This window comes from Hippoglossus hippoglossus, chromosome 21, assembly GCF_009819705.1.
Source record: "Hippoglossus hippoglossus isolate fHipHip1 chromosome 21, fHipHip1.pri, whole genome shotgun sequence".
Classification (NCBI taxonomy): Eukaryota; Metazoa; Chordata; class Actinopteri; order Pleuronectiformes; family Pleuronectidae; genus Hippoglossus; species Hippoglossus hippoglossus.
The window spans coordinates 19,782,927-19,808,994 of NC_047171.1; the positions used below are offsets into that span (position 1 = coordinate 19,782,927).

General features: G+C 41.8%; 2 protein-coding genes across 2 annotated transcripts; both read right to left on the minus strand.

The window, feature by feature from the left end:
* Positions 1 to 2,404: 2,404 nt before the first annotated feature.
* olig1 (oligodendrocyte transcription factor 1) lies at positions 2,405 to 4,234 on the minus strand. The gene has a single exon (XM_034574989.1). The coding sequence runs from the start codon at positions 3,916 to 3,918 to the stop codon at positions 3,136 to 3,138; it is 783 nt and encodes a 260-aa protein (XP_034430880.1). The 5' UTR covers positions 3,919 to 4,234; the 3' UTR covers positions 2,405 to 3,135.
* Positions 4,235 to 16,845: 12,611 nt separating this feature from the next.
* On the minus strand, positions 16,846 to 18,792 carry olig2 (oligodendrocyte lineage transcription factor 2). The gene is made up of 2 exons (XM_034574844.1): positions 18,698 to 18,792; positions 16,846 to 18,397 (listed from the first exon to the last, which is right to left on the minus strand). The coding sequence occupies exon 2, from the start codon at positions 18,373 to 18,375 to the stop codon at positions 17,512 to 17,514; it is 864 nt and encodes a 287-aa protein (XP_034430735.1). The 5' UTR covers positions 18,376 to 18,397; positions 18,698 to 18,792; the 3' UTR covers positions 16,846 to 17,511.
* Positions 18,793 to 26,068: the final 7,276 nt, after the last annotated feature.

Consider the following 26,068-nt stretch of genomic DNA (forward strand, 5'->3'; position numbering starts at 1 on the left):
GAAGTTACACAATCTGGAAAAGAGCAATGACATGCTTCTAATGCACTTATTATTATTTACTTTAAATTCCATTATTTTACTTACAATTACATAGTGTTGGAAACTCTAGTTTGTTCTGTGAATCTGAAACGGGTTGTTTTTATATTTTATTGTGCTGTTTTTTTTTCCACAATTGTGTTTCTCATATTTCTAAAAAGATTTAAATTTCATTCAGACTTTTTTTATCTGGTTAAATGGAGAAAGAAGTCACATTTCTAGAAAATAAAATACCACAGGTTGTGGATTTGCTGTAAAAAGTATTCAGCGCTGAATCTGCAGAATCATGTGTGTGTGTGTGTGTGTGTGTGTGTGTGTGTGTGTGTGTGTGTGTGTGTGTGTGTGTGTGTGTGTGTGTGTGTGTGTGCGTGCATTGTCTTACGAGCTCTCCTCGCCCCATTGAGCAGCAGTGATGAAATGGAGATGAGTTAAAGTGCTTAACACAAAGACTGACCAGACCCCTGCGTCGCCGCAACAATGAAACCACCAAACGCGAGAAAGTGAGAGGCTCTTGGAAAAACAGAGAGAAAAGGGGAGAGAGGGAGAAGGGGGGAGAAATTAAGGAGGCCGAGGAGAAGAAGGGCTGAACCATCCTGAGAGCAGGAGGGAATTGATGGTGAGGCCGAGGCAGCAGAATGGAGAAGGACCCGGAGAAAATAGCAAGGTAGCTAATCCCTCCGCAGGCATAAAGCAGCTATATGTAAATGAAAGACATGAAGTTTGGACGTCTTACTTTGATCTATCAATCAGACCCTCCCTCTCTCCCTCTTCTCTCCTCCTTCACTCTCACCCTCTTCTCCTTCCTCCTTCTTTTCCTTCTAAGAAAATCAAGCCTTATTTAGCTTAATCTCACTTAATGGCATCCAGCTCCTCTTTTGTCCTCCCTGATGCTGACAGATTCCCGTCCTTTCACTCACCACCATTCACATATCTGCCCTCCATAATCCTCTTATTCCGGTGGTGTAGCAATTATTTTGAGTATTTTATCAGCATTATGATTATTTTCATTATTATTATTCATGCAGGCCGCACTGCAGAATCCCCTCCCTCCTGCCAGCGCCTCTTATTCTTGCTCAGAGTGAGGCCGCCTGCTTCCTTCCAGAGGGGTGGCAGGTTTGCAGGAGTGAAGTCCATTCAGCGAGACACATTTTCTGGGCGTTTGAGCATATTGTGGAGTGAGTGTAATGAGTGGCACCAAATCACCCGTCCGGGCTCCTCGACACAGAGAAACATCAAGAATTTGAGGATGGAGGAGAAAGAGGGGGCTAATAATCAAAAGGCCTCCATTCTGCGGAGCAGTAATTACACGGGTGGGTTTTGATCTTTTGCTTGGTGGAGCGGTGAATGGGGGGAAGAGATGAGGACTGTTTCACTGTTGTTGAGGTGGCGTGGAGGGCGGAGGGAGCTTTTCAAGTCGGCATCTTGTCAGAGAGTGAGGTAGATCCGAAATTACAGCGACGCAGATCCAATGAACGAGGTAAAGCAGCGGGGGAAGTTGCCTGGATTTTATTTTCCTTCTCTGAGCTGTGTGGGACAGACGGTGCGGCAGGATTCAACAGGTTGAAAGCTGTAAAAAGTTAGTTTTTACATTTAGCTGCACAAAAATTTACTTGTAAATAAAAGATAACACTAGCAGGGACTTTTAGTATTTACCTGCTTTGGATGCGATTACAATTACCGCAATTATTGTTGACTCCATAATGAGGCTGGTGGATTAAAAATGAACAGTGTCTAAATAAAGTTTTTGCTTTAATGAAAGAAAGAAAGAAAGAGGTGAAGCACCACCAGCAAAACTGAGCAGATGTACGTGTTATGACATATTTTCATGTACAATTTCGTGTACAATATGTAATATTCACACATTCTGAATTTACACTTAAACATTTTGGGATTTGTGCTTTGACTTCCTCTTTCTAATGTTTTCACCTATGTTTTTTGATCAGATCTGGAACAGGGGGCGGGTCCAGGAATTTCCAGGAACTTTCTTTTATAGAATTTAGAATTTCCACATTTTCACAGTTTAATCATGGAATTTCACAGAAATAAATCATGGATCTTAATTTAAAAAAATAAAAAATCAACCCTATTTAGAGAACTGATTTCTATGAGTGTGTGAAATTTGGTGCAGCTTGATAGAATTGAACTTTTGGGCCTTGGCGGAGGGTTGACGTCTGCTGAGTGACACCTTTAAATCTGGTTGCACTCAAGTGATAGTTCTGCTCAGTGTCGCTGGGGATGCATCAACTCTTTCAAGACAGATTGTTATATTTTGTCATTCAATAGTTTGCATCACTTATTTCTTTTCAGTATTCTTTGATACAGATAGACATGTCTACCACCCTTTAAGGGTCAGGATACATGTGACCATCTTTTCTCGTCCTAATAGCTTAGTTCTATTTATTTCCCAGTGTAACACATAGAATTAGAGTTAGTTATTATAGCTTTTGTTTTTTTATACATACTTTCTGAAATGTCCTGAAAACTGGGCTTCAAGTCTAAAATATTTTTAATGTTTCTCTACTGTTATTTATTCAAATACGCAAAATTGGGTTTGATCAGTTTGCACAGTGCAGCCCCGTCTACTTCAAACCACTGATAAGAGCACAGAGATAAACATGAATACAGTCATCATCAAATAAAAAAAGGTTCCAAATGTTGGAGAAAGATGTGTTCATGCAGGACTCTGTTGCCCACAGTAGGAAGCAGATTTAGATTTGTTTTCAAAGCCTTTAAATGGCATAATTTTTATTTTATAAGAACCTATTATTTCTTTATTTGGACTACTTCCAGCTGCAGGTCCCTGAAAGTGTCACCAACTTTCACTTAGTCATATGCAGCGAGCACACGTTCATTACATTTACTATTCAACAAACTCCAAGGTGGTTTATTTTCTCTTGTGCAACAGGAAAAACAAAGCGTGATCACATTCAAAGAGCCAGTCGTGCCAAAAACAGCATAGTTGCATCAATTTTAAAAGGATATTTGTGAGTATATAGTGTAGTAAAATATTAACAACATGTTAAAAATGTTAGAAAAATAATTTCATATAAAAATGTTGCATACATGTAACAGTCATCGAGTCCATTCGTCAGATCCTCTTCACTTTGGGAATCTGGGCACAGCAGCTGAGTGGCTGAATCTGGGCAGTCTGCAGACTCCACACGGGCACAGGGGCCCCCCTGAGGCACCTGTAGAGCTCCACTGCACTGGGGCCAGTGAGGGTTCCATGGGGCCCGGAGACAGCAGGGGACATTTAGCAGCAGCGGATGATGAAGTGGAGGAGGAAGACGACGGGGACGAAGAAGAGGCAGCCGCTGAAGTGAGGATGGATTCTTGGGTAAGTAGGAGCTGACTGGGGCCGGAGATGAGGGGCCACCCTCCAGCGAGCAGCAGCCGGGGGACCGGCCCTGTGTTCACTCCCATCCCGATGCTCACCTCTCCCAGCAGCCGCCGCATCTCCTGCAGGGACGAACCCAGGAGGAGGATGTAGTTCCTGGCCAGGACCAGAGTGGAGATCTTGGAGAGCCTGCGGCCTGGAGGAGCGCCAGGCTGGTGCGCATGAGAGGAGGCGGAGGAAGGTGAGGAGGCGTAAGGCACCATGACCTCCCTCAGGGCATCCATGGCAATGTTCAAGTCCTGCATCCGCTTCCTCTCCCTGCTGTTGATCTTCCTCCTGAGCTCCTGCTGCTCCTCAGGGCTCAGCTCCCTCTGTGGTTTGATCGATCTTTGGCTGCTCTGGAGGCTAAGCAGTGGTGCAGGGTGGAGGCGGGAGCCCAGGTTGAAGCCTGGAGGGCAGTGTGGTAAGTCCTGGACAGACCCGGGGCCACAGAGAGGTAGAGACTGTTCCTGGGCCCTGATCACCGGGTTTGACAGCACGTTCATAGTCTCCTCCAAGGTGTGTTTCTCTTCAGAGTTGTAGTCCACTGTCTTCAGCAAAAGTTTGAGAGTCAAATTAAAAGTAGTCTCTCAGTCAAGCAAAAAAAATGCTTAACTGCTGCTTTAGAAATAAAAAAATCCACAAAGTGCAAAGATCAAATCTTTATTCCCTCCACTTGTTCTTCTCCCCTGTGATTGTAGAAAACAGGAGCCATCCAGCACAATGACGACTCACTTTACTTTTGGCTTCAGAGGTTTCTGGTGGCACGAGCTTCCTAAAGTGGCAGCTCGGCTTTATCTCACTTCCACAGCTGCATGTGGCGAGAATGGCAGCTCGCACAGTGGAAAAGTGAGTTAAATGGTCCCCTCACATAACCCCACCTCAGCTCAACTCCTCCCCAACACATGATGTGCTCCTTACAAACACACGTATGTGCACGTCTGGCTTTCTGGTGTTTGGTAGTGAAATGAGGAGCAAGTGATGACTAAGAAAATATCCGGGGGAAAAAAGGATCAGTGGGTGTTTTAGAGATATTCGGAAAAGGTTTTACATTCAAACACAATTCAAACACACAATGTTATAGTTGACAATTAGTGCAATCATTTTTGAGGAGCTTTTTTTATTTTTGTGTTATGACATAAGTAACAAGAAACAACATTAAAACAAGTTTTCACACTCTCATATTGAATGTGAAAAACTCCAATCAGCAGTTTTTAATATGAAGAGATCAGATCTTTTTCCGACTGAAAATTATTTGTATTTGTTTTTATTTTTTTATTTTTTTTGGTGCATTTGTCAGCAAGGACGTTTTTGTGGAGGAACCTATTTATCTCAGTGAGGCTCTGTCTTCATTAAGTTTAATAAATAATAGTAGTTTTGCAATATAATGAATAAAATAGGAAAACTCAAAAACTCAAGGCAACTTACTGCAATAGATTTTTGAGTTTTGAGGCCAACTCTTAACTTTTTGAGAAAATCATCTGTACTTGCACCAACTAAATATGTTTTGTTCCAAAAATTTAATTTGCCACAAAAGATTCTGAGTCAACCATTCCAAACAATAAAAGTTGTGCCAACTAATTACCTTTTGTAAAGATAACAAACAAAACAACATAGTGAGCTTCATGGAATGTGCCACTGCAGCCGTTCAACAACTTCAACAACCATTTAAGGACTTTGTTATGTGCCGGAGAGAAGGTATTAGCTGTACGTGTTAATTGTGTCAGAGAACAGTTTTGGCAAACAGTCAATGGCTACATCATTGTGTGGGGAGAGTTAATTGATGGTGCAGAGGAGGAGGTTATTGTTGCTCAGCTCTGAGCGGCTACGCTAACCAAATTGGCTGGCAGAGAGCTGGGCACGGTTCCAGGCCGGCAGACAACAGACCAATTGACTCCGACCACAGGTGAAGCTGGCGTGGGGCACCAAGCAAGGCTGGAAACCTCAGATGTGCCATTCATGAGCCACAAAAAGACCTCGGCATCACTGAGCCTGGTCGTCCTCTTCTTTGCACCCCCCCCCCCACCCACCCGCTCCCCCTGCTTGTAAAGCCCATCTGAGAGGGAGAAAAGGAAGGCAGGGGGAAGAGGGGAAGCACCGCACCGTTACACACAGAAAGCAAGTTGTTTACGATGAAAGCAGAAGGAGATGCAGAGGAGGAAGACCCTTTCTTTCGTCCCCGGCCGCTCGTCTCTTGTCGTTCAACAAGTGAAAGATGTGTGTGGAGGCGCTTCCCTTCCCTGCCAGTGGTCCGGTGGCGTCCGCCTGGTGCTGTGATTGAAGCTGAATGGATGGATTCCAGACGGACAGGAAAGGGAGGGCCCCATGAAAAGGGCCAGGCGGATGGCCCTCGCACCTGCAGGAAAACAGAGTGCAGGCAGCCAGGATGAATGTGTGTGTGTGTGTGTGTGTGTATGTGTGTGTGTGTGTGTGTGTGTGTGTGTGTGTGTGTGTGTGTGTGTGTGTGTGTGTGTGTGTGTGTGTGTGTGTGTGTGTGTGTGTGGGAGCTCAATTTGATTCTAGTGCCTGTCGAACAATGAGACGTACTAAACGGAGTAATGAAAGAAGGCGAGCCGTGATGCTTTCACTGTATTTTTGGAGATGTGGTTTCTGTGTCAAGAGAAAAAAAGGACACCTGCAGGGAGCCATACATACAGAAGTCAGAAAGGAGGAGAGAGAAAGAAGCTGGTGTCTAACATAAAAGTGCACCTCCCCCACGTTTTTTATCCACCAGGCAGAGAAAAGTGAGCTTGATTTGGGGCTCAGCATATCCGCCTCCCAGCTTCCAGGCTCCTTTTGATGAGGCTGGACCAGGGCAGGAGCACCGGTGGCTTCAGGGCAGGGGGAAGACTAGTGTCTTTATGGTGGAAGGACTACTATCCATCTGGGTAAGGCCGGCCAATAGTTGGTCTGCACCTGGGAGCTAAATGCCTCGTCTGTTTGGAGTCACTTCCTGCGGCTGACAGGCAGGAAGACACCTCAGCCAAACGTCTGGGTCAATGACTCCACCAGTACAGGATGAAAAATACACCCAATGTGCCTCCACTGAAAAAAACTGTGGTTATGAAATCCTTTCGTTTTTAGAGTTCATCAGTACAAGGCAAATCTGAAAACTTGCACAGTAGCAAAAGATAATAAGATGTAACGGACTAAAATAAACAATTTTCATATTTTACATTTTTGAGTTTGAATACGTTTCAGCAGATTAACACAAATAATTCAGAAATACAACAAGCAATAAGCAAAACATTATTAAAATGCTATCAGTTTATTGAAAATGATTTTTTGGTATATACAGTATATATATATATTTTTTTTTTTAAAGGTTTGGAGCCCAACATGAAATAGATTTTTCTTTTAAACCTCAGAATAGACGTGTCCTGCTTTATGGCTGATACATTTTGTTGTTATTTACGTTATTCGTAGAGGTTCATAATGTGCTGTCTATTGACCACAGATATACTCTACTAACATCTTGCATATTGTCACCAATACAAGATGTTGGTGTGTTTCTTTGCTTGAATTTATTAAATTCCAAAATATTCCAAAATAATGTTAATATTTTCATACATACAATTAATTAGTTAATTGATGCCATTGATTGACAAACTGAAACTTAAAAATCCAGACAAAAATGATCCTATCACAGTTAGTGTGTTACTTTTACTTTTACTCGAGTACATCTTTGTTTATTTAATTGTACTTTTACTTGAGTAAAATGTTACTTTAAGTAAAAAGTACTTCCTGCACCACATGGGTGGCAGAAAAAAACTATGAAAACTTAATGTTTATTGAAAGGAGTTACAGGGTCTATGATCCTCAGACCTGAGATTTTGACCATTTAAAAAAAGGTTAAGTGGAAAGAACCATGATCAGATCCGAAGTCAAACATTGAATTAATATTTAAAAAGTTTGTAACTTGCACCAGACTCTCAAAGAGAAGAATAAAGAGTGCATCTGTTTTGGGCTCCATATAAAAACTCAAATAAACAGTTACAATGACACCACAGCGTTAAACCAGTGCTGCACCGGCTGGAGGCTTTGTTTACAATGTGTGAATAATGAGAAATTAACAGTTGCCAGTGACTGATTTCGTCCCTGTGGGCAAACAGGTGCAGCGTCAACAATGAAAATATACCAGAGCAGGACTTTTCAGAGGGAGAAGGCTGCTCTGCATCAAAGCGAGGACGGAGGACACACTCGTCTCTCCGCTCTAACTCCTGCTCCGTGAGGCCTGGCCAAAGACATGAGAAGATTACAAGCTGTTAATAAGGTGGAACCGATCGGCTGAAGGTCCGCTTTTGTGCTTCCCAGCATGCTTTGTGAGCGCTGGCCTGGGATAGTCAGCATTTGGTGCTGATCATAGTGTGGCAGGGATAATGAAGGTGGGAGGGGGTGTAAGGTTTTAGCCCTCGGGCCCTTTGTGAAAGAGAGCCTAAATGCTTCACGCTCAATAGCTGCACACGCTCAGTTGGTCACGGTTGTTTAAATACAGATGGACTTTTGCCACATTCATATTTCATGGTGCTAACTGCTCTACTGGCACTTCCTGTTTATTTTTTTGTAATTGTGGCCGTATACCTGCAAAATCTACTTGTGTCCTCACTTTCAAAATAAAGGCCTGGAAATCCCAGAATGTTTAAAATGCTTCCCAAATGTTTTTGTGCTTTACATGGATTTGTTTGCAAAAGTAACACTGAAGAACTTCAACCTTTTATTGTGGTCATTCAAAATTACCCCTGAACATAACCTCACTCTGATTATCTATTGTTATAGCAGATGTTCCACTCTGAAACAAAGCCACCAGGGATTTGGAGGACGGCTGCTAATAGGAAAGCGTGAGTTAACCTGTCTCCCACAGAGTATCCAAACCCCCCCCCCCCCCCCGATCCTATTTAACAGTGACAATGATGGATTCACAGACACTAAACTTCAATAGGAATCCTCATCCCAAGTCAAACACAGAGCTTCTTCTTCTTCTCACTGAGCCAGCGAGAGCATTTCTTTTCGGGTTTTTATTAGCGGTACAAGGCCAAGGGTGGGTTTACAGAGGTTATCCCTGTCTGTGAGGAGGGCGGTGCAGCGAGATCCAAAGTCACTGTTAAAGTGAAAGCCGGCAGCAGTATGATGGATGAGGATACACGTCTCTGAGATTAGATGTGGATTGTTGTAGTGACGAGGTTCAGGCAGCGGAAGAGAAACAGACACTGACGGGTTTAAACCTCAATGTTTTTGAGGTACTGGTACAATTGTGCCTTTACGACAACAGCAACTGATTCTCCAGTTCAGGGTTCTGCGTACTGAGTCAGGTTTCAGCTCTTTGTGCGGCTTCAGGAATCAGCAGCAGGTCTTTACTTGTTGAGCTCAATGACTCCAGGTCACTTTTCAGAAAGAAAGCTGCAACCAGCATCATCACAGGCCGAGCAGAGAGCCCATTCTATACACAGAGGTTTTGAAATGGGCACTGCAACAGATCAATAAAAATAATGTCAAGATGTGGTAATATTCTACCAAAATTCATGCAAACTTTTGACATGTTTGTTATTTGTGGATAGAGTCCTAACACTGTATATTCTCTACATTTTAACTTAAGTTGCACAACTTGAGTTTGCAGATGGAGCCAGTGGGGGGTGATGTCAGGGTTAAAAATGGTAATGTGATGAATACATGGTTAAAAACTTTTTCTTCTATCTTTTCATGAGCAGAGAACGTCATTTTGCATTGGACCACATTGTTCTCGTTTCAGAAACTCTTGCCGCTCTATGTTGGCAGATGGATGCAGTGGATGTAAGATGATTCTTTCAGGCCTTGACGGACACATCTGTCGGCCTACACACTTTATCACACACACACACACACACACACACACACACACACACACACACAGTTACTACCCCCTCTCTCTTGCCTTACAGCCTCCTCCTCCTCCTCCTCATTCACCTCCCACTGTGCTCCTGCTCCTCACAGACTCTCAGCACAATCAAATCCCCACTAAGACCTGAGCGCTCAGACTGAAGCAGCCACTACTCTCCTTCTTCTATTCAACTTCCACCCTGATCAAACTGCAGCAGGTTTATCACAGATGTTAGGAAAACTAAAGACGGGTCTCCCACTGAGGAGCGTTTACTACGAGAGTCAGATACGAAGACCCTGACCGATTAGTTTTATAAAAGTTTAAATTCAGACATAAAAATCATGGATGGATACACTGTAGATAGGTAGGTAGATAGATAGATAGATAGGTAGGTAGGTAGATAGATAGATAGATAGATAGATAGATAGATAGATAGATAGATAGATAGATAGATAGATAGATAGATAGATAGATAGATAGATAGATAGATAGATAGATAGATAGATAGATAGATGGATAGATGGATAGATAGATAGATGGATAGATAGATAGATGATACCCAGTGATCTGAGTGTGGTGCTAATTTGATTTATGAAACAGCAGACCCCAGGGAAGCGACAACTCGAGCGCAGACATATGTTCCTGTGCAACACGATAGCAGGCTTCACTAACTTGACAAATTGGGGTTGTAGTTATTAAAACATCTCTTGGTGTCAGAGGCAGATTTACTCACAGTGAACTGGTCTATTCTCAAACCACAGAAGTTATTCTCCGGTTATGAATAATCTACAGTATCTAATGATGAAAGCAAAATGCAACAAACTGCAAAAGAGAGTTAGCTTATTAATCATCAAGCATTTTACACTGAGCCTGTTGGATTATCCAAACTAATCACCACAGTGTTCCTTTTGCTGTTGAATTATTTATGTTCATTATTATGTTTTGATGATATGAGCATAAGTGGATAAATTATCTAATGCAGTGAAAGATAAGGTCTTGCTTGTCTCTAAACTTGGACAAATAAAACAAAAAAAACTAAAACTAAATATTCAAAAACAAATGCTAGACAATACACTAAAGACTATGTTAGACCTTAAGTTGGACCTTCGTCTAAAAATGCATGTTTCCCGCAGGTAAAAAGTCTGTGTCAAGAGAAAAAGAGGAGGAACACATTGACTGAGATACATCAGCTCAAGGCTTTTTAATTGATCTGCTTTCATATGCTGTTCGCTGAGATCAGCCAAAATGTCGTCTGGACCTAAAACACCTACAACAAGTATGACTGTGGAGGTCGAAACAAGTAACGAGCCAGTTTTGAGAATGTAAGGAGTAGAAAGTACAGATATTTGTGTTCAAATAGGGAGTACGAGTAAAAAGTCGTCAGGTAAATAAATACTCAAGTAAAGGACAGATACCTGAAAAATCTACTTAGTAAAGAAGTATTTGTACATCGTAACTTCCCACCTACGCGCTGTTGCCCCCAGAGGCTTATTCATATCGGACTCTGGGCCCATATCTTTAGACAATCACCCATGGTTAATTGTTGAGTATATAAACCATGGGATTGATTCTGCAGCCACAACCGCCTCCACTAATCTAAATATCAAGATCCTGGCTGCAGGGGATTTGCTCCCATTGTGACACGAGAGCATCAGTGATCTCCAACACTCATGTAGGGTGATAAGAACTGTCCACGTGGGTGTTTCATTTCATCCTGCAGGGTTGCAAAAGGTTCCTTGCAAAGTTACTTCACATCAAACAGAGAAATATGTTGCTTCATGGATCTGGCTTTGTACACAGGGGTATTGTCATATTGAGACAGGGAGGGGACGAACACAAGCAGTTGCCATAAGGATGAAAAACACGACTGCATATAGAGCAATTATTAAACGGGCAATTAGCACTAAGTATCAGCAGCTCAACAGACCTTTCTTACTAAAACAGCTGCTTGTGTATGGATATGTTTCTCAGATTGGGGGCAGGTGCACACACCATGTCACTCTCCTGAAAGGCCCTCATGCTGGAGTCATTCAAAGTGTTGTCCACCCACCAGACAACTGTTCCCTGGTTATCCACTGCCCCCCAGCACAGCCCTCTGATACCTCTGTGTTTCTGCACTGGTTGATTCACGTCCCCGGTCCTGCTCACATTCACTTTGATGTTTAATCCCATCCTGACTGTGTCCTCCTTCAGTCCGCCGAGCCGCTCGGCCAGTCATGAATATCCAAAGGTCTGCTTACTCGACAGGATTATCCCTCTTTTCAAAGCCACTGGGGACAATTCTTCAGCCACAGAAAACACACTCAATGGATCTTCTGCTCTCTCGCTTTGTTTCTTTCGCTTTCCTTTACTCTCTCTCTCACTCCCTTCTGTCTTTGTCCCGCTGGGCTTTTACCAAACACATTGATCCACCCGATCGGGTAGTTCATCTGCTGCTCCTCTTCGATTGTTAGACACACAAACACACACGCACGCACGCACATCACTCAGTGGTGTTTTAAGCATTTAACTTCAGGCTGCACTAATCTCCTGATAATTTAATAAATGCTTCAGAGTTCCTGCAGATCTGATATGTGTCCACGACCTTTTACATTCTGTCTCCTCGCCTCCTCCTTATTAGAATGACTTTCAGAAAGACATTAAATCATAGGAAAATCTTTATCATGTCCCGCAGTTAATAAAACGCCCTAAGTTTCTCCGCTTTGGCCCAGACTGCAAACACTTGCTCTCCGTTACTACTCCTTCATCAATTCTGGACCCAACCTGTTAATACAAGAACTGCAACTGGACCCATACAAGGCTCAGATATTAATGCTGGTGATGGCAGTATGGGCAAAGGCTGGCGTGCATTGCAACCTGATGAAGGTTTGTGCTGGTTGGGCCGGCAAGAGCTTCCTTCATGCTGCCATGTTCGCTTTCGTACGCTCGACCAATTTCTTTGGCAGAGGCGGACATTCACACCACTCGGTCCACGGGCAGGTCAGACCTTCGTAAAGGAGTCTACGCAGGTGATGGTATAAATTGTCTTTCTGTAGTCCTGCTATGCTGATGACACCTAACTATCCCAATCAGGTGAAGGCTTGCCTGGCCAATGTCTCAGCACCTGATCAAATGAAACAATCACATTTTATTTGCACGCCGACATTCAAATTCAACTCAAAACGGCAGCTATCACAAGTTTTTTCGATGCTCACAAGTTCTCACGAGAACTGCAGCAGTAGCTAAGAGTAAGATATCAGAGGACATTTAGGCTAAAAACACTGTTTCAAGGCTCACAGAGAGACACAAGTGAGGGATTCCTCTCCCAGGACGGACAGAAGTGCAATAGATGTGCAGGTACAAATTGATGTGTACATTGGCCAGTTTGAATGAAGTTTTTTTTTCCCATCCTGTTTCATTGCTTTGCTGTAGTAGCCTATATGTGCCAGAGAAATCCATTTTCCCAGTTGCAATCCCAGCTTGGATGATGATGTGGGCATTATTCACGATCACCATAACGCCCACTTAGTGCAGTTGAAGTTTAATGTTGATCACAGTGCTGTGCTTCTAGCTGCCATAGAGCTTCATAAAAAGGCATCCTCGCATTGCTCTGAGAAACAAGAACACATGATTTATTCTTAGCGAAGCCCCCACTTGTTGCTTTTCTATTCAATACAGTCAGTGCTTTATGTGTCACAGTGTTTCCCATTGGTAAATAGTGAGCAGATGAGCTGTGATGGAATAAACACCGGTCCCATGGGAAAGAGTGACCTCTGAGGTCTCATATTCACCTTCGAGCTCCATCTATTCCCTTGTAAGTGTTAAATCCCGCCTTTGTCTCTTACAGCTTCTCTGTTTGTTTATCTCCTCTCCTTTGCTCCATCATTGACTATGTTTCTCTTTCTGTTTCTCTTACTCTGCCACCTTTGATGCATCCCACCAATCTTTAATCCTTTCGGCTAACACAACATGATGCGCCGAGCTGAAAAAGGGTGTACATCTGTGCAGTGTTTTCAGGAAGGTTTAAATCCAGTTACAACAGTGTAAGACTGATGCTCCCCTTCTGTCCAAAGTTATGAATATTTAAACTGTCACAGAACCAACCTCGGACTCGCAGCATCAATGGATAAGTCAGCCTGCCACCAACAGTGGATAAGGAGCTGTTTATTCAAATCCAGACACAGGGATGTGAAGCCCAGCTGCTATTGACCAGATCTTCCAGGCCGAGCTGAAAAGATGCTTCTCACACAGTTTCTCTTTTAACTTCGGCACCATGTTTATCTTGGAGTTTTAACAGAAAAACCTTCTCATGAGTGTCAGATGCCGTTGTTTTCCAGCTTTAGAGGAAAAAAACATCTTTAAGGTTCACTGACAAATAAATGAATCAACCATAAAAGAGGTTTCAATATGATTTTTCTTCACCATTAGATTTCAATGACTATTTTTTTCTATGAATCATAATGAATTTAGTTCAATCAATGAACCTTCAGTAGAATCGTGCGGCTGTTGAACGTAGTCATGTTAAAAGCCGCTGCTTCTACTTATGTTGAAGTCATTTCCATAAATGAGGGAATGCAGATGCTTCCACAAAGGGCATCATGGGTCCAGTCAAGAGTTTGATAGAGTAATCATGAAAATTATGGCTTTGGCAGCAACCAAATCTTGACCCATTTACAATACGATATGATACGATACGTTACAACACAACATGACAAGACACAACACGATATGATACAACAAGACAATAAACATCACGATACAGTACAGTACGGTATAGTACGGTAAAATAAGCGACACAAAACAGCACAAGTGTGTTTGTCAGCCGAGTCTCAACTCATTTACGATACGACACACTTCGACACAATTCGATACAATACGATACAATACATTACGATTCGACATAACAAAACACGATGCAATACAATGAGATATGATACAATATGACATGATTCACGATGCAACACAGTATGAGTGTGTCCATTAAAAACATTTCCTCATTAAGATGTAATCTAAGCAAAATTAGGTTTATTTCCTTCCAGTGTCTTCCCTTGTTTCTGAATACACATATGAAGTAATCTTCACTTCCAGGTCACACTGATGCATTTTACCTCAATGTGCATCATCCAGCGTGAATGTGCCTGTGTGTTCATTAGCTTTAAACACAACTGCACTGACTCTAAAGTTGAATAAAATCTTTTAAACAGCGTTGTCCATCTCTCCAGTAGATTTCAGAGACTTTATGACAAGCAGCACTGATGCTGCTGTGAAATAACAATTTACCAAAATGCTGTTTGTTTTTCCTATAATTAATTAATTTGATTTGTTGTATAATATTGACTTCCTGACCACTGAACCTTGGACTTCGCTGTTCCTGAGTTTTTAAGGGCAGAGGAGATAATTTGTTGGAATCAACACTAGAGAGAGGGCATCATGGGGGAGAGGGCGGCCTAATTATTTTAGCAATACGATCCTCAGTAACTCATGTTAACTGCATTTTGTGCTGACAAATGGCGCTTGGAAAACTCTGGGGGAAAATAGTTGAGGTAAAACAGATGTTCTAAGACAAATAATCCCACAATTTATTCTTTTACGTGTCATGAAAATGTTTTGTTAAACGTGAAAGCAGCTGGAGGCCAAAATCAGAGGTGAAGGTGAAGGTCGACTGCAGATGTACAAGTTTACAATCAGACTCTTTCAATTATTTAATGGATTTTAGATCATTTTGTGTCAATCCACAAACTACAGTAACAATATCATTAATAAGCGATGTTCAATTTTTGATGGATGTTGTTTTGCTGTGAAGGGAGTTCTTTTTTTTACCTCCAGGAGGTTGTGTTTTCATTGCTGTTTGTTTGTCAGTCTGTCAGCAGGATTACAAAAAAACTACTCCACCGATTTCCATGAAATTTTGTGCAGGGTTGTAACAGGACCCAAAGAAGAATTCATGAAATTTTGAAGACGGGGTGTTATCCTTAGTGAGGTTTACACTCTCTCAACCTTGTTGTATCTGCTTTTGCTCATCTGTCGACTTGTGTAGCTGTGTGAAACATTTCAGTCTGTTTCAGCTATGCTTCATGCTAAAATATGTGATTTAATTAATACACCACTTTAAAAACACCATTATTAATTCAATATTTGTTTTGATTTTGTAATATTAAATGGTGGTTACTTGGTATTAGCCCCTCTCATACTAAAGTGAAAAGTATTTTGAGATAATAAGAGACACACTTTCACATGAGCAAAACCTTATTCATACTTCTTCCTTTTTTGGTGGGATGGATTCTGCAGAAGTCAGACAGAGAAAATATGGTGTCGAACTGAACGCTGAGTGATTTTAAGAATGTACAAAGGACATTTTTAATTAGTAATATAAGTAAATCTAAAGTTTTTTATCTTCTATTTTTCTAATATGTAAAAGTAGCTTCCACAGGCTGAGACTTTTTCTGACCTGTAAACAGACTGTATTTCTGTTGCATTGCATCGACCGACCTCTTACTCTTTGAAACGTCCTACAAAACACTGAAGGACTTTGAATAATTCAGTCCGAGTAATGAGACGAATAAACAAATGCGTGTATGAATATTCAGAGATTCAGTTTATATCGTTCCAGCTTCAAAAGCCTTCGGAAAACATTGCAACAGCATTGACAATCTGCTGTGCAGCTGCTGCCTTTCCCCGAACTGTGCACCAGCCTTTACTCATCACTGTGGCTTCTTACTGCAAGAACAACTTTGTGAATAACAAATGACTCGATGAGCAGTTCTTCATGGACGTCCCTCTTGTTATAAAGATCATAAAACAGAAATGATTTCAGAATCTGATATATGTCAATCTTTTATTGTGCAGGACGGACATCCAGATGTGCAGGTGAAGTCACCTTGAATCAATGAAGGATCACACACTGACTGGGCTGTGATCTGAACCATCCTGCAGGAGACGGGTTGGTTTTTAATGCACACCACACCACAATATCACAAAATATTAACATTATATAAAACGTGTTTATTTTATTTATTTGTACTTTGATTGTACTTAAGAAAAAAAAAGTAAGAAAAGACATCTTCTGACATGCTTGAAATGTATGCCTAATTAGTATTTTTAGTTTATTGTGTAATTATTAGTATTAGTCCTACATGGATATCAAATTGGTAATTATAGGATTAGGAAGAGTTTTTAAAGTTTTCTAAACAAATGTTAGGGTAAGGGTTTATTTAAATTTTCTGTTTAAATTCTGCAGATTTTGTTCAAGAAATTAAATATACATTCTAAATTTAATTAAGAAATAAATAAGTATATTAGGTTATATTCATGGGGAAAAAACGTTTTGGACATTTCCCAGCTATTTCAATATCTTTACTATAACGAAAATGAAAATAATCATAATAGTGGTCACATCCAGGTAGGTTGGAATTTGTCTTTGTAAAGCTTATAAAGTAAAGTAAAATAGTTTAATCATTATATTAATAAACACGAAGATTGTCTCTCTATGATAATGTTTAGACTTTAAGCCTTTTTGTGCTGCTTTGATTCTCCTTCCCAAATGTTCTCTTTTGTATTGTGCTATATGTAAAACATTTAAATAAAACACATCGCCAAAGACTTTGCAATTAATCGTCTTTATTTTACATTTTCAAACCCAACATCATCAGAGATTCATCTGAAATTCACGTTCAAAATAAGTAAATAAATATCATTTTCTGTTTATTTAAAAAAATAAAGAAGTGGCCATTGTGTGGGCCGGACAGTGAAAGACAACCCACTGGGCAGAAAACAGGGAGAGAAACAGAGGACAGAATAAAGCAGGTGCAACATGTGAGGGCAGGAGGAGACTTCCCACACATTAACAAGACTATAATATATAATATCTCCCACTATTTAAACAGATGATTCTACATATTTACACTACATTTGTGGTTGGATTCAAGTTGGGGCTTTTCCCTCTGCAGGCCCCTTAAATCACCAGAGAGTTTGATGTTCAAATAGACGAATAGAAGACTGGATCATTAAGGTTTTCCAGAATTAAAAGGAATTTCGTTGTGCTTTTTGAGCTCTGAGAAGAAACACCGCTTACAACTGAGGTTAATCACCATAAAACACTAAGTTAGTTGCAAAACCCCCAAAGTCCCAGTGAGGAAAATCAATGCAATCGTCTTTACTGGCTCCGTCCACGCAACGGATTCAGCGACAAAGATAAATAAAAACATGTAATAAGAGGAGAGAGAGTCTGTGACAACACCAAAAAAGTTCGTCTCCATTGGGTTTGGAGTCACTTGGAGTCGCTGGTCAGCCTCGGCATGGGGACGGAGCTCATGCTGGACACATGCGGAGGCGGGACTTGGCACATGCTGCACGGACAGGGCATCCCGGTGCCAACGCCCCAGTGCTGGAAGCTGCTGCCCAGCGGCCCTGCACCGGGAACGGGAGCTTTGAGGAGTCCGTGGTGGGGTCTGACCGAGGTGACGGCGGAGATGCCGGGCGCGGAAAGAGACGCGGAGGAGATTGCCGGCGGGAGGAGCGGGTGGTGCACCGCCGGGTGTGCGGGGTGGGGGGCAGCCGGGTGTCCCGGCACGGGCCCAGCGTGTGTCATAGTCCCGCAGGCTGACGGGTGGAAGCCGCCGTGGTGCGCGCTGCTGCCGTAGATCTCACTGACCAAGCGCTTCATCTCCTCCAGCGAGTTGCTCAGCATCAGGATGTAGTTTCTCGCCAGCAGCAGGGTGGCGATTTTGGAGAGTTTACGCACCGACGGCCCGTGCGCATAGGGCATGACCTCCCGAAGTCCGTCCATGGCCACGTTGAGGTCGTGCATCCTTTTCCTCTCGCGGCTGTTGATCTTGAGGCGGATCGACTGCAGCTCGTTCTCTGACAGGAGTTTACGGTCTTTCTTGGCCAACCTCAGGGCCGCGAGGGACTCGTCGTCGGAGGCGGAGAGGTCGTGCAGGCTGTGCAGGCTGTGCAGTTGGTGCAGGCTGTGCAGGCTGTGCAGGCCGGGGATGTCGGATGGAGAGTCGCTCTGCGTGGAGGACACTGCGCCTGAGAATCCGTGCACTGACTTCTTCAGGGTTGCCATGAAGCTGTCGTCCACCTCGGGGGAGGAGGGTCTGCTCGACACGCGGCTCGTATCAGAGGCCATGGTTCTGGTCCAGCACGGAGCTCTGAGGAGGAAACACAGTTGATTTAGTGAAGCCTAAAATCCACAGGTGAGGCCAAAGGTTAATCCAACGACTGGTGATAAGAAGTAAAGGCTTATTGCAATTTCATCTGTTGACTTAATAATTAATAATGTATGTACTGACACATTTTGGCTTTACATGCTGTCATATGTTAACGCCACTTCAAAACCTAAAGTTCAGTGAGTGCGCACAGACTTTCATGCTCTGTCTGCCTCTGGTTTGCCATAAATAAAGTCTGGTAAAACATCAATAATTACTCAAATTGCCAAATGAAACACTCACCGAGAAAGTTTCCAAGCGCGACGATGTGAAAACCTATACGTCAAATCCACGGGTTACTCCAAAGCGCGTGTGACAGCCCATTTGGCACGGCTGCGTGTGACCGCGGGCTTTTATAGCGCACAGAGGCCGCTTCACCGGGACAACGCGGTGTGTGTCCCGGCAGCCACCCGGCGGCCAATCAGATCCGTGCAAGGGAGGGAGGGAGGGAGGCGGATGGGAGAGAGGGGAGGGAGGAGGGCGACGGACGGTCCTCAGCCTGATGTAATTACCGACACACAGCATCACTATGAAGTGAAATCAGACACACTCCGTCCCGCATGTGGCCCCTTCTTGTGGAAAGGTTCGGGCCGCGTGTGGATGGATTTTACGCACAGAGGAAAACACATTGCGCCCTTGGAATTGAACTGTTGATCGTCTGATTGTTCAGGAAACAGGAATAGAATAAATCAGACGTCATTTCAATATTGTACATAAATTATAACATCATATGTTTTGTGCAAAAACTGTGATTATTTATGATATACATGTGAAGATTTAAATTTAATACCCCACAGATATTTTTGTAATTTTGTAAATACCTGAGACAATAGTTTTGATTGGAAATTCCTGATATTATCATTATTATTATTTATTAGCATTAGTATTAGTATTAGTAGTATTATTTAGTCAATAAACCGTCCGAGCGTGAACTCACTCGTCTCCTCACGCACAGTAAAAACGGGTCGAAGCCTCAATAAGGAGCGCAATATGTTTCCTGGCCGCGCTTTTGGAATAAATATGGTGTTTTCCGTTTCGACCCGCTGTCGTCCAGCAGCTGCCGTTGACGAGCATCTTTAACGTTAATTAACGAAGTGTGCGAAATTGTTTTTAACGGTTATGATCCTCAACATTTCAATTAGCGCGCAGTGAGCGCAGATAGCATGTGTGGCCCTGATGCTGCTGCTCACTGGGCCTCTGACTGATCCACTGACGCTAACTGAAGGTGACAGACAGCATTGTGCGCAAATATGACCGAGCTGCGCTGCGCATTCACACGCAATCAGCGCTAATTGCCTCTACAGGTTTTATCTGTTTAGGAGCGAGGGCGGACGATGTTCTGCGTTTCCTTATGAAATAGAAATAATTAAAATTATATTAGATTTAAAAGTATTATAATAATAGCTTATTGTGGTTAACTGACTGTGTGGTCAATTTAATGTGGAATAATTAGACTTTATTTGTTTATTTTCAGCTTTTCTGATTTATTTGATTTCTCTGTATGATTTTTTTATTTGATATATTCCCCACAAAGGAAGGAGGAATAAAAACACACGAAACATGAGGAATAGAAAATAAACAAATACATACGTAATAATATTGACCAGTGAACAATGACAATGGGGGAAAAGCGGGAAACAATTTTCTTGATATTATTAATTATGTGGCTGTTGCTGTTGTGTAGAGAGAGAGAGAGAGAGAGAGAGAGAGAGAGAGGGAGAGTGTCTGAGAAAGGGCGGGGGGGGGGGGGGGGGTGTTAACGATCACCTGCAGCCAATCAGAAACGAAACCTAAATGTCTACGTAATCGTCAGTCAGGTGTCACAACGTCACCTTCGTTAACATATACACACGCACACACACACGTCGTTATGTTTGCTTGTTTTCTTCGTGTTTATAAATAAGATTATGGTAATGACGTCGAGTAAAGTGCAGATTTAAATCAGCAGCTTTGTGTCTTTGGTTCATTAGACTTTCCCACAGTGACACTGTGTGGCACACACACAGGCACACACACACTTTATCTCTAATCCTCATTATTTTTAAATACATCACATGCATCATCATTTATCAACAGTAACATATATCCGGTATCAGGTATGAAGCCTCCTGTCGCTGTGATGAAGATAATTTATGTAAAATTACTTTGAAACACATAAACACTGTGAATGTTTGGTGCAGAAAAGGGAGAAATCCAATCGCATTTAGCCTCAAAAACTGCATTCAGCTACTAGTGTTAGTTAAAACCAAAACCAAAGTGAGAACCCTTTCCTTCAGGACTGCAGACGATCATGTGTCCAAAAATCATCCAGATTATCAGACGAGAGCGCTGCACCAGTCAAAAACTATAGAATCTGAAAAGTCTTCAGGGACATAACACCCACATTCAAAGAGAACACGTCTGTTGCTCTAATAATCTCCACACCTTTGGATTTGGGCTGTCAACCAGATTTTGACCATGACTGCATCCACAACAAAGATTCAATTTACATGGACACCAATTTTCTGATATAAGACACAGCCAAGCATTTCCCTGATACCTTTAACCTGAGTAAGGTCAAACAAGTGATAATCAAATGAAAACATGTAGTATTCCGACCTTAGACATGTTTAAATGTAAATCCCAATATAACGTCATATTTATTTGCATTCCTCAACAAGATATAACAACTGCTTGGTGTCATAATCAGACTATGCTGTGATGTAAACAGGAATATGAATTGGAATATTCTATTCGCAGCTCATGAAAACATCAATCAAAGTAATGTGAATAGTCTGATTATTGGTGTCCATGTACTGATGCTTGGAGACGTCCTGGCCTTCAGGCATTGTACAAGTTCATCCAAGTTCATCAGGGCAAGTTCCTCCAAAATAAACAAGGAGAGTATTTTCTTTATGGATCGGATTTTATGCATTTTCATTTAAAGAATAAAACGTTCTTCCTCAAACTGTCGACTCAACTTTGAAGCACAGTAACCATGTTTGCTCGAGCGATAATATTTTAACAGGTTAACAGGAACAAAGAGATATTAATATCTGGAAAAAAACCAAAGCCCTAAAACCAAAGTACAGAAAAAAATAAGAACAGTTTCTTCCTTCATTTATTTTTAACTTTCTCTTTTCTTCCACCTTTGACTCTCTCCTCCTCACCACACATCCACTCCTTCTCTCCCTCTCTCTCTCTTTCTCTGTCCATCAGTCTGGGTGGCGGTCGGCCTGGTGCCGTGGTGAATACCAATAGTGAGGAGGAGCATATGTGAGCCATACTTAATCCTGCTAATCTGCCTCCAAAATAAAAAAGAAAGGGAACAAAAACAGCAGAAAAGAGAGGAGGGTGGAAAAACACGAGAGAGGAGTTTTCTCTGTGTCTGGGGAAGCTGACCGGCCACAGCCAAATGAACTGAAAGACATGAATAACGTCCTGGCTCTCCCCCTCCGTCCCTTTCTCTGGCAGATCTTGGAACGAAATGAAGCAAAATTCTCGCTTTTGTTGAAATCTGTAGTGAGAAACGTGAGATGCTGGCTGCCACCACCACTGCTGTTGCACTGTGTGTGTGTGTGTGTGTGTGTGTGTGTGTGTGTGTGTGTGTGTGTGTGTGTGTGTGTGTGTGTGTAGCCCCCATCTCCCAGTTAGAATGTAGCTCTCCTTTATTTGCCATTTACTGTAAATTTAATGAAAGAGTCAAGAACCGGTTTAGGACTTGAAGAGAAAAGTTTCCTGGGTTTGGAATTTCTATCATTCAGCTCATCACACTTACAGATCTGAATGTTTTCTATGATGTGAATGTTGTGGATGCACAGAGGCAGAATAATCTTATCATTTGGGTGAGATACTGTTTGGTGTTTCTTGGAGATGGCGTCTGCAGTCCACAAATTCAAATTTCTCAAGTTCTTCAAGTTCAGAAACAAGAGCAGACACAGATATGAAGGAGGAAACTCTCCAGACAACAGCATTTTATGAAGAGAACTTCTGCATAAGTGCACAAATGGAAATGGTTCAATCAGATTTGTCCACACAAACGTATTTGAAATTTTTTTAATTTATTTTTAAGTTTATTTAGCAAAGCACCATTGACATCGCTGGGTGGCTGAAAACAGAAGTCAATCATAGGCCGTTTTTAAAAATGGACGTAGACTCCGGAAAGTGAAGCCAATTGAAGTGCCCGAAACCTGTATTATTTCTAATGACCAGCAGAGGGCCAATCCACTGGTTTTAAAATAAGTCCGTTTCTATAGACGTCTTTTAGAAAATTATTCTACTTCTAACTTTATTTGTAACTTAAGCAGAATGTATGGTCTCTCAGTCTTTTTCAATACAGCATGATGTTCATTTAGTAAATTATGGTCTCGTTTAGAGTCAAATAGACGATAAAGCACCAGAGGCATGTGGGCGTGGACACAGTGTGATTGACAGCTAGTACCGTCTAATGGTTGCAGGTGGCAGGTGTAGGTTATGCAGTGACCTCGAGCTCTCAGTCAGGCTCCACCCCCTGTTCCTCCAAATATGGTAACTTCTGGTTTCAAATAACAAGATGGTGCTGGACAACATGTCAAACTTGAGGATTCAAAAGGGCAGCTCATAAACCAGTCAATGACGTAACAGTGGTCTGACATTAGAGATAAAGTCATCAAGGTACCGATATACAGGCAGAAAGGCTGGAAATTAATCTAAAAATGCATTTTAATCAAATAAGGAGTAGGTGTTGAAAAGTATCAAAGGTTGCAGATCTACCTAACGTGAGGTCCTCCCCCGATACACGCAAACCACCAACTCGCTGACTCGCTGATACTGACAGCGAGTCAGTGTCAGCTGTCAATCATGACATTTCACCCCATTTATATAAACCAAACTTAAGTAACAGTGTGATAGGAGCTACCTAAAATGACAGAAACCATTTTGGGGTAAATTTAGATTGGTACATGTGGGGTTTATGACCTATACTGCTGCCAGCCACTAGATGGCGATGGAGATGCTTCGTGATGTCGTCCATCTTCATATAGAGTCTATGGTCTGTGCAGGTAGACGTTGGGTGAAGAGGTCACTGATGTAATATACATGCAGAGGGAGTCTCCAGGCCTCTGTGCCTCGGAGGCTGGACAGTGTTGGGTTATGTTGGCCCGGGGCTTTATCTCTACAACAGCTATTAGGAGGTAATTAAGTCCTAACACTGCCGAGCCTCCCATGGTTACTATAACATAACTGCAAATGGGAAGCTTACAAGCTCCTTTAGACGGCATGACAAATTGAATGGAACTCATTGGGCTTTAGCTATTATTCCAGCGGCCCCATCTGGCTGGGAAAAGATAAAGGGGATTTGCTGGAGGTTGTAAGGGGTTGAGCCTCCGTGCTCGGTGTGTGAGTGTCTGTGTGTGTGTGAGGGATAAGGAACGAGGGGGGGGGGGGGGGGGGTCCTGGTCCAGCATAGGGACTATTTTAAGGGTTCCAGGGGGATTTTTTTTCTCTCCTCTTTGGTCTGGGCTTCAATTCAACAGGCAGCCTGAGATTTGCTTTGGCCAAATGTTACAAATGTTTCGACAACCTGGTCTCTGATCCTCCGGGGTCACTTGGGAGGGCACGGGGGTACAACGGCTTTACGCCCAGAGATTTAACAAAGCAGCATGGGGATGAATATATTCACACTTGTATTCACGTCCCGGGCCTCCAGATGCTTGTTTTAGGGAGACGGAGACGAGACTGAGGCGCACTCTGCCCAAAGCAGGCCAGCTGGCATGTTTGTTTCCACAGAACGACCAGGACCAAAAAATAAAAAGTTCCACTTTCACTGGAGTGCTGCTGCCAATTGTTGACTGAGGGAAAATACGGTGAAAGTCTGGAAGTGTTTAAAAAAAGATCTTCAGAAAGTTCTGGAAAGTCTTTTAAATGATTATCTTTAATCCATTGTCTTTACTTAACAGTGACAACTGATCCACTACCTTTTCTCCAACTTGTAGTTTTAAGTACAGATCATAAGTGGAAACCATTATGCATCAATGTAAATTAACTATTCCTACAAACAATTTCATTTGTAATCTGATTTGGCCTCTGGTGTCATTATTTTTTAGCCATAATCATGTCACATATATAAAAAGAAGTAAGGATAATTAGTATAACGGTAAACTGTCCTTTGTTATTTTGTCCACCTCAATTATAACAATAAATATACAGTATAGGGTATATAACAGACTAAATTCTCTTTATAACGTAGTAGGATTAAACAACACCACAAACATCAGTGCTCAAAAGCATCATTAAGTCAAATTAACAGGTTTGAAACAGTTTCAACAAAAGATTTACTTTAAAACTGGCACAAAAGGGAGGATTTGTTACAGGACTGTTGAGTCAGACTGAAATATTTTATTTAGCTATGTGTATATGAAGGTAGACCCCAATAGATTTTGGGAGGCCAATGCTACTGATATTTGGGAGTAATACATTTCCAATACCTAATTAATGGCTGATATATGTATAAAAAAATGGCAATGATTCCTAAAACGTGATTATCAAACCCTTATGACAAAGAAAAGTTATTAAGGCTTGATGTTTTACAGTTTACCAATAAACTTTAATACAAATAAATATAAAAGAAAGAAAAAACAAATAGACACAAACATATAGAATGTGAATCAAGAAAAATAATGCAATTTAAGTCCCCAAATGCACATTTGGTCTGCATTGTTTGTTCTGTAAAACAAATGTTTTCATATCAGAAAACATAAACACATATTCTGATGTCTGTGAAAGGATTACATCTGCCCATTTTTATTGGGCAACCACTAAATCTGTTGGGCTCTATATATAAATGTTTTAAAATATCTTCGGTTGGCACACAACAAAATTACATTAGCGCCACCATCTGGTCCGCAGTGGAGTTGAATCACTAGATTGTTTTCAGTCTGGTAAATCTCTCATGTTTCATGGTTTTGTGTTTCTGTGTTGCTGGGCTCATTACAAAGCTTATGTCTTTATATTTTTTGTTGTCAGGCAACTGTACAAAAAAATGAAGTGTCCAAATCTGCATTTTGATCCCAAATAATTCTTGCTGTTAGTTTTTCGGCCTTGATCGAGAGATATGGTAATGAATCTATTTAAGAGTGAAACAATTTGAACACCAGAGCTTCGGATTAAAAATGGTTGCAATAAATTTGAATGAAGATTTTCTGCTACTTTGTTGGATGGTCAAACTGCTTTGAAGGTTGATTGACACCTTATTCTGTCAAATTCAGTTCCATACCCTGCTATGCGTGGTTCCCAGGTCATTTTTTTTGACAAGACTAATCTTTATAAAAATCACGTCACATACAGTAGCTTTTAACAAGACAAGCACCGAATAAAATCTTTCCTGTGGGCTTCCATGTATCATCTGGAGTTGCATCATCGTCTGTTAAAATGTCCTGTGTTCTTCATCTTCAGATTGATTTTACTCTCGAGAGTGTTTGTGCAGCAGCAGTGGAACATGCTGTCTTTGTGTGGCTGGACGGCCTGAACAAAAGGAAAATGTATCTGTGTTATTGTGTACATGGTCTCAGTTGTGCTGAGAGTCACTGATAGCCCTACAGTATCCTCAGTGCTGCATCACAATGGCTGTAAAGGGGTCTAATGATGGGGATCTGCCAG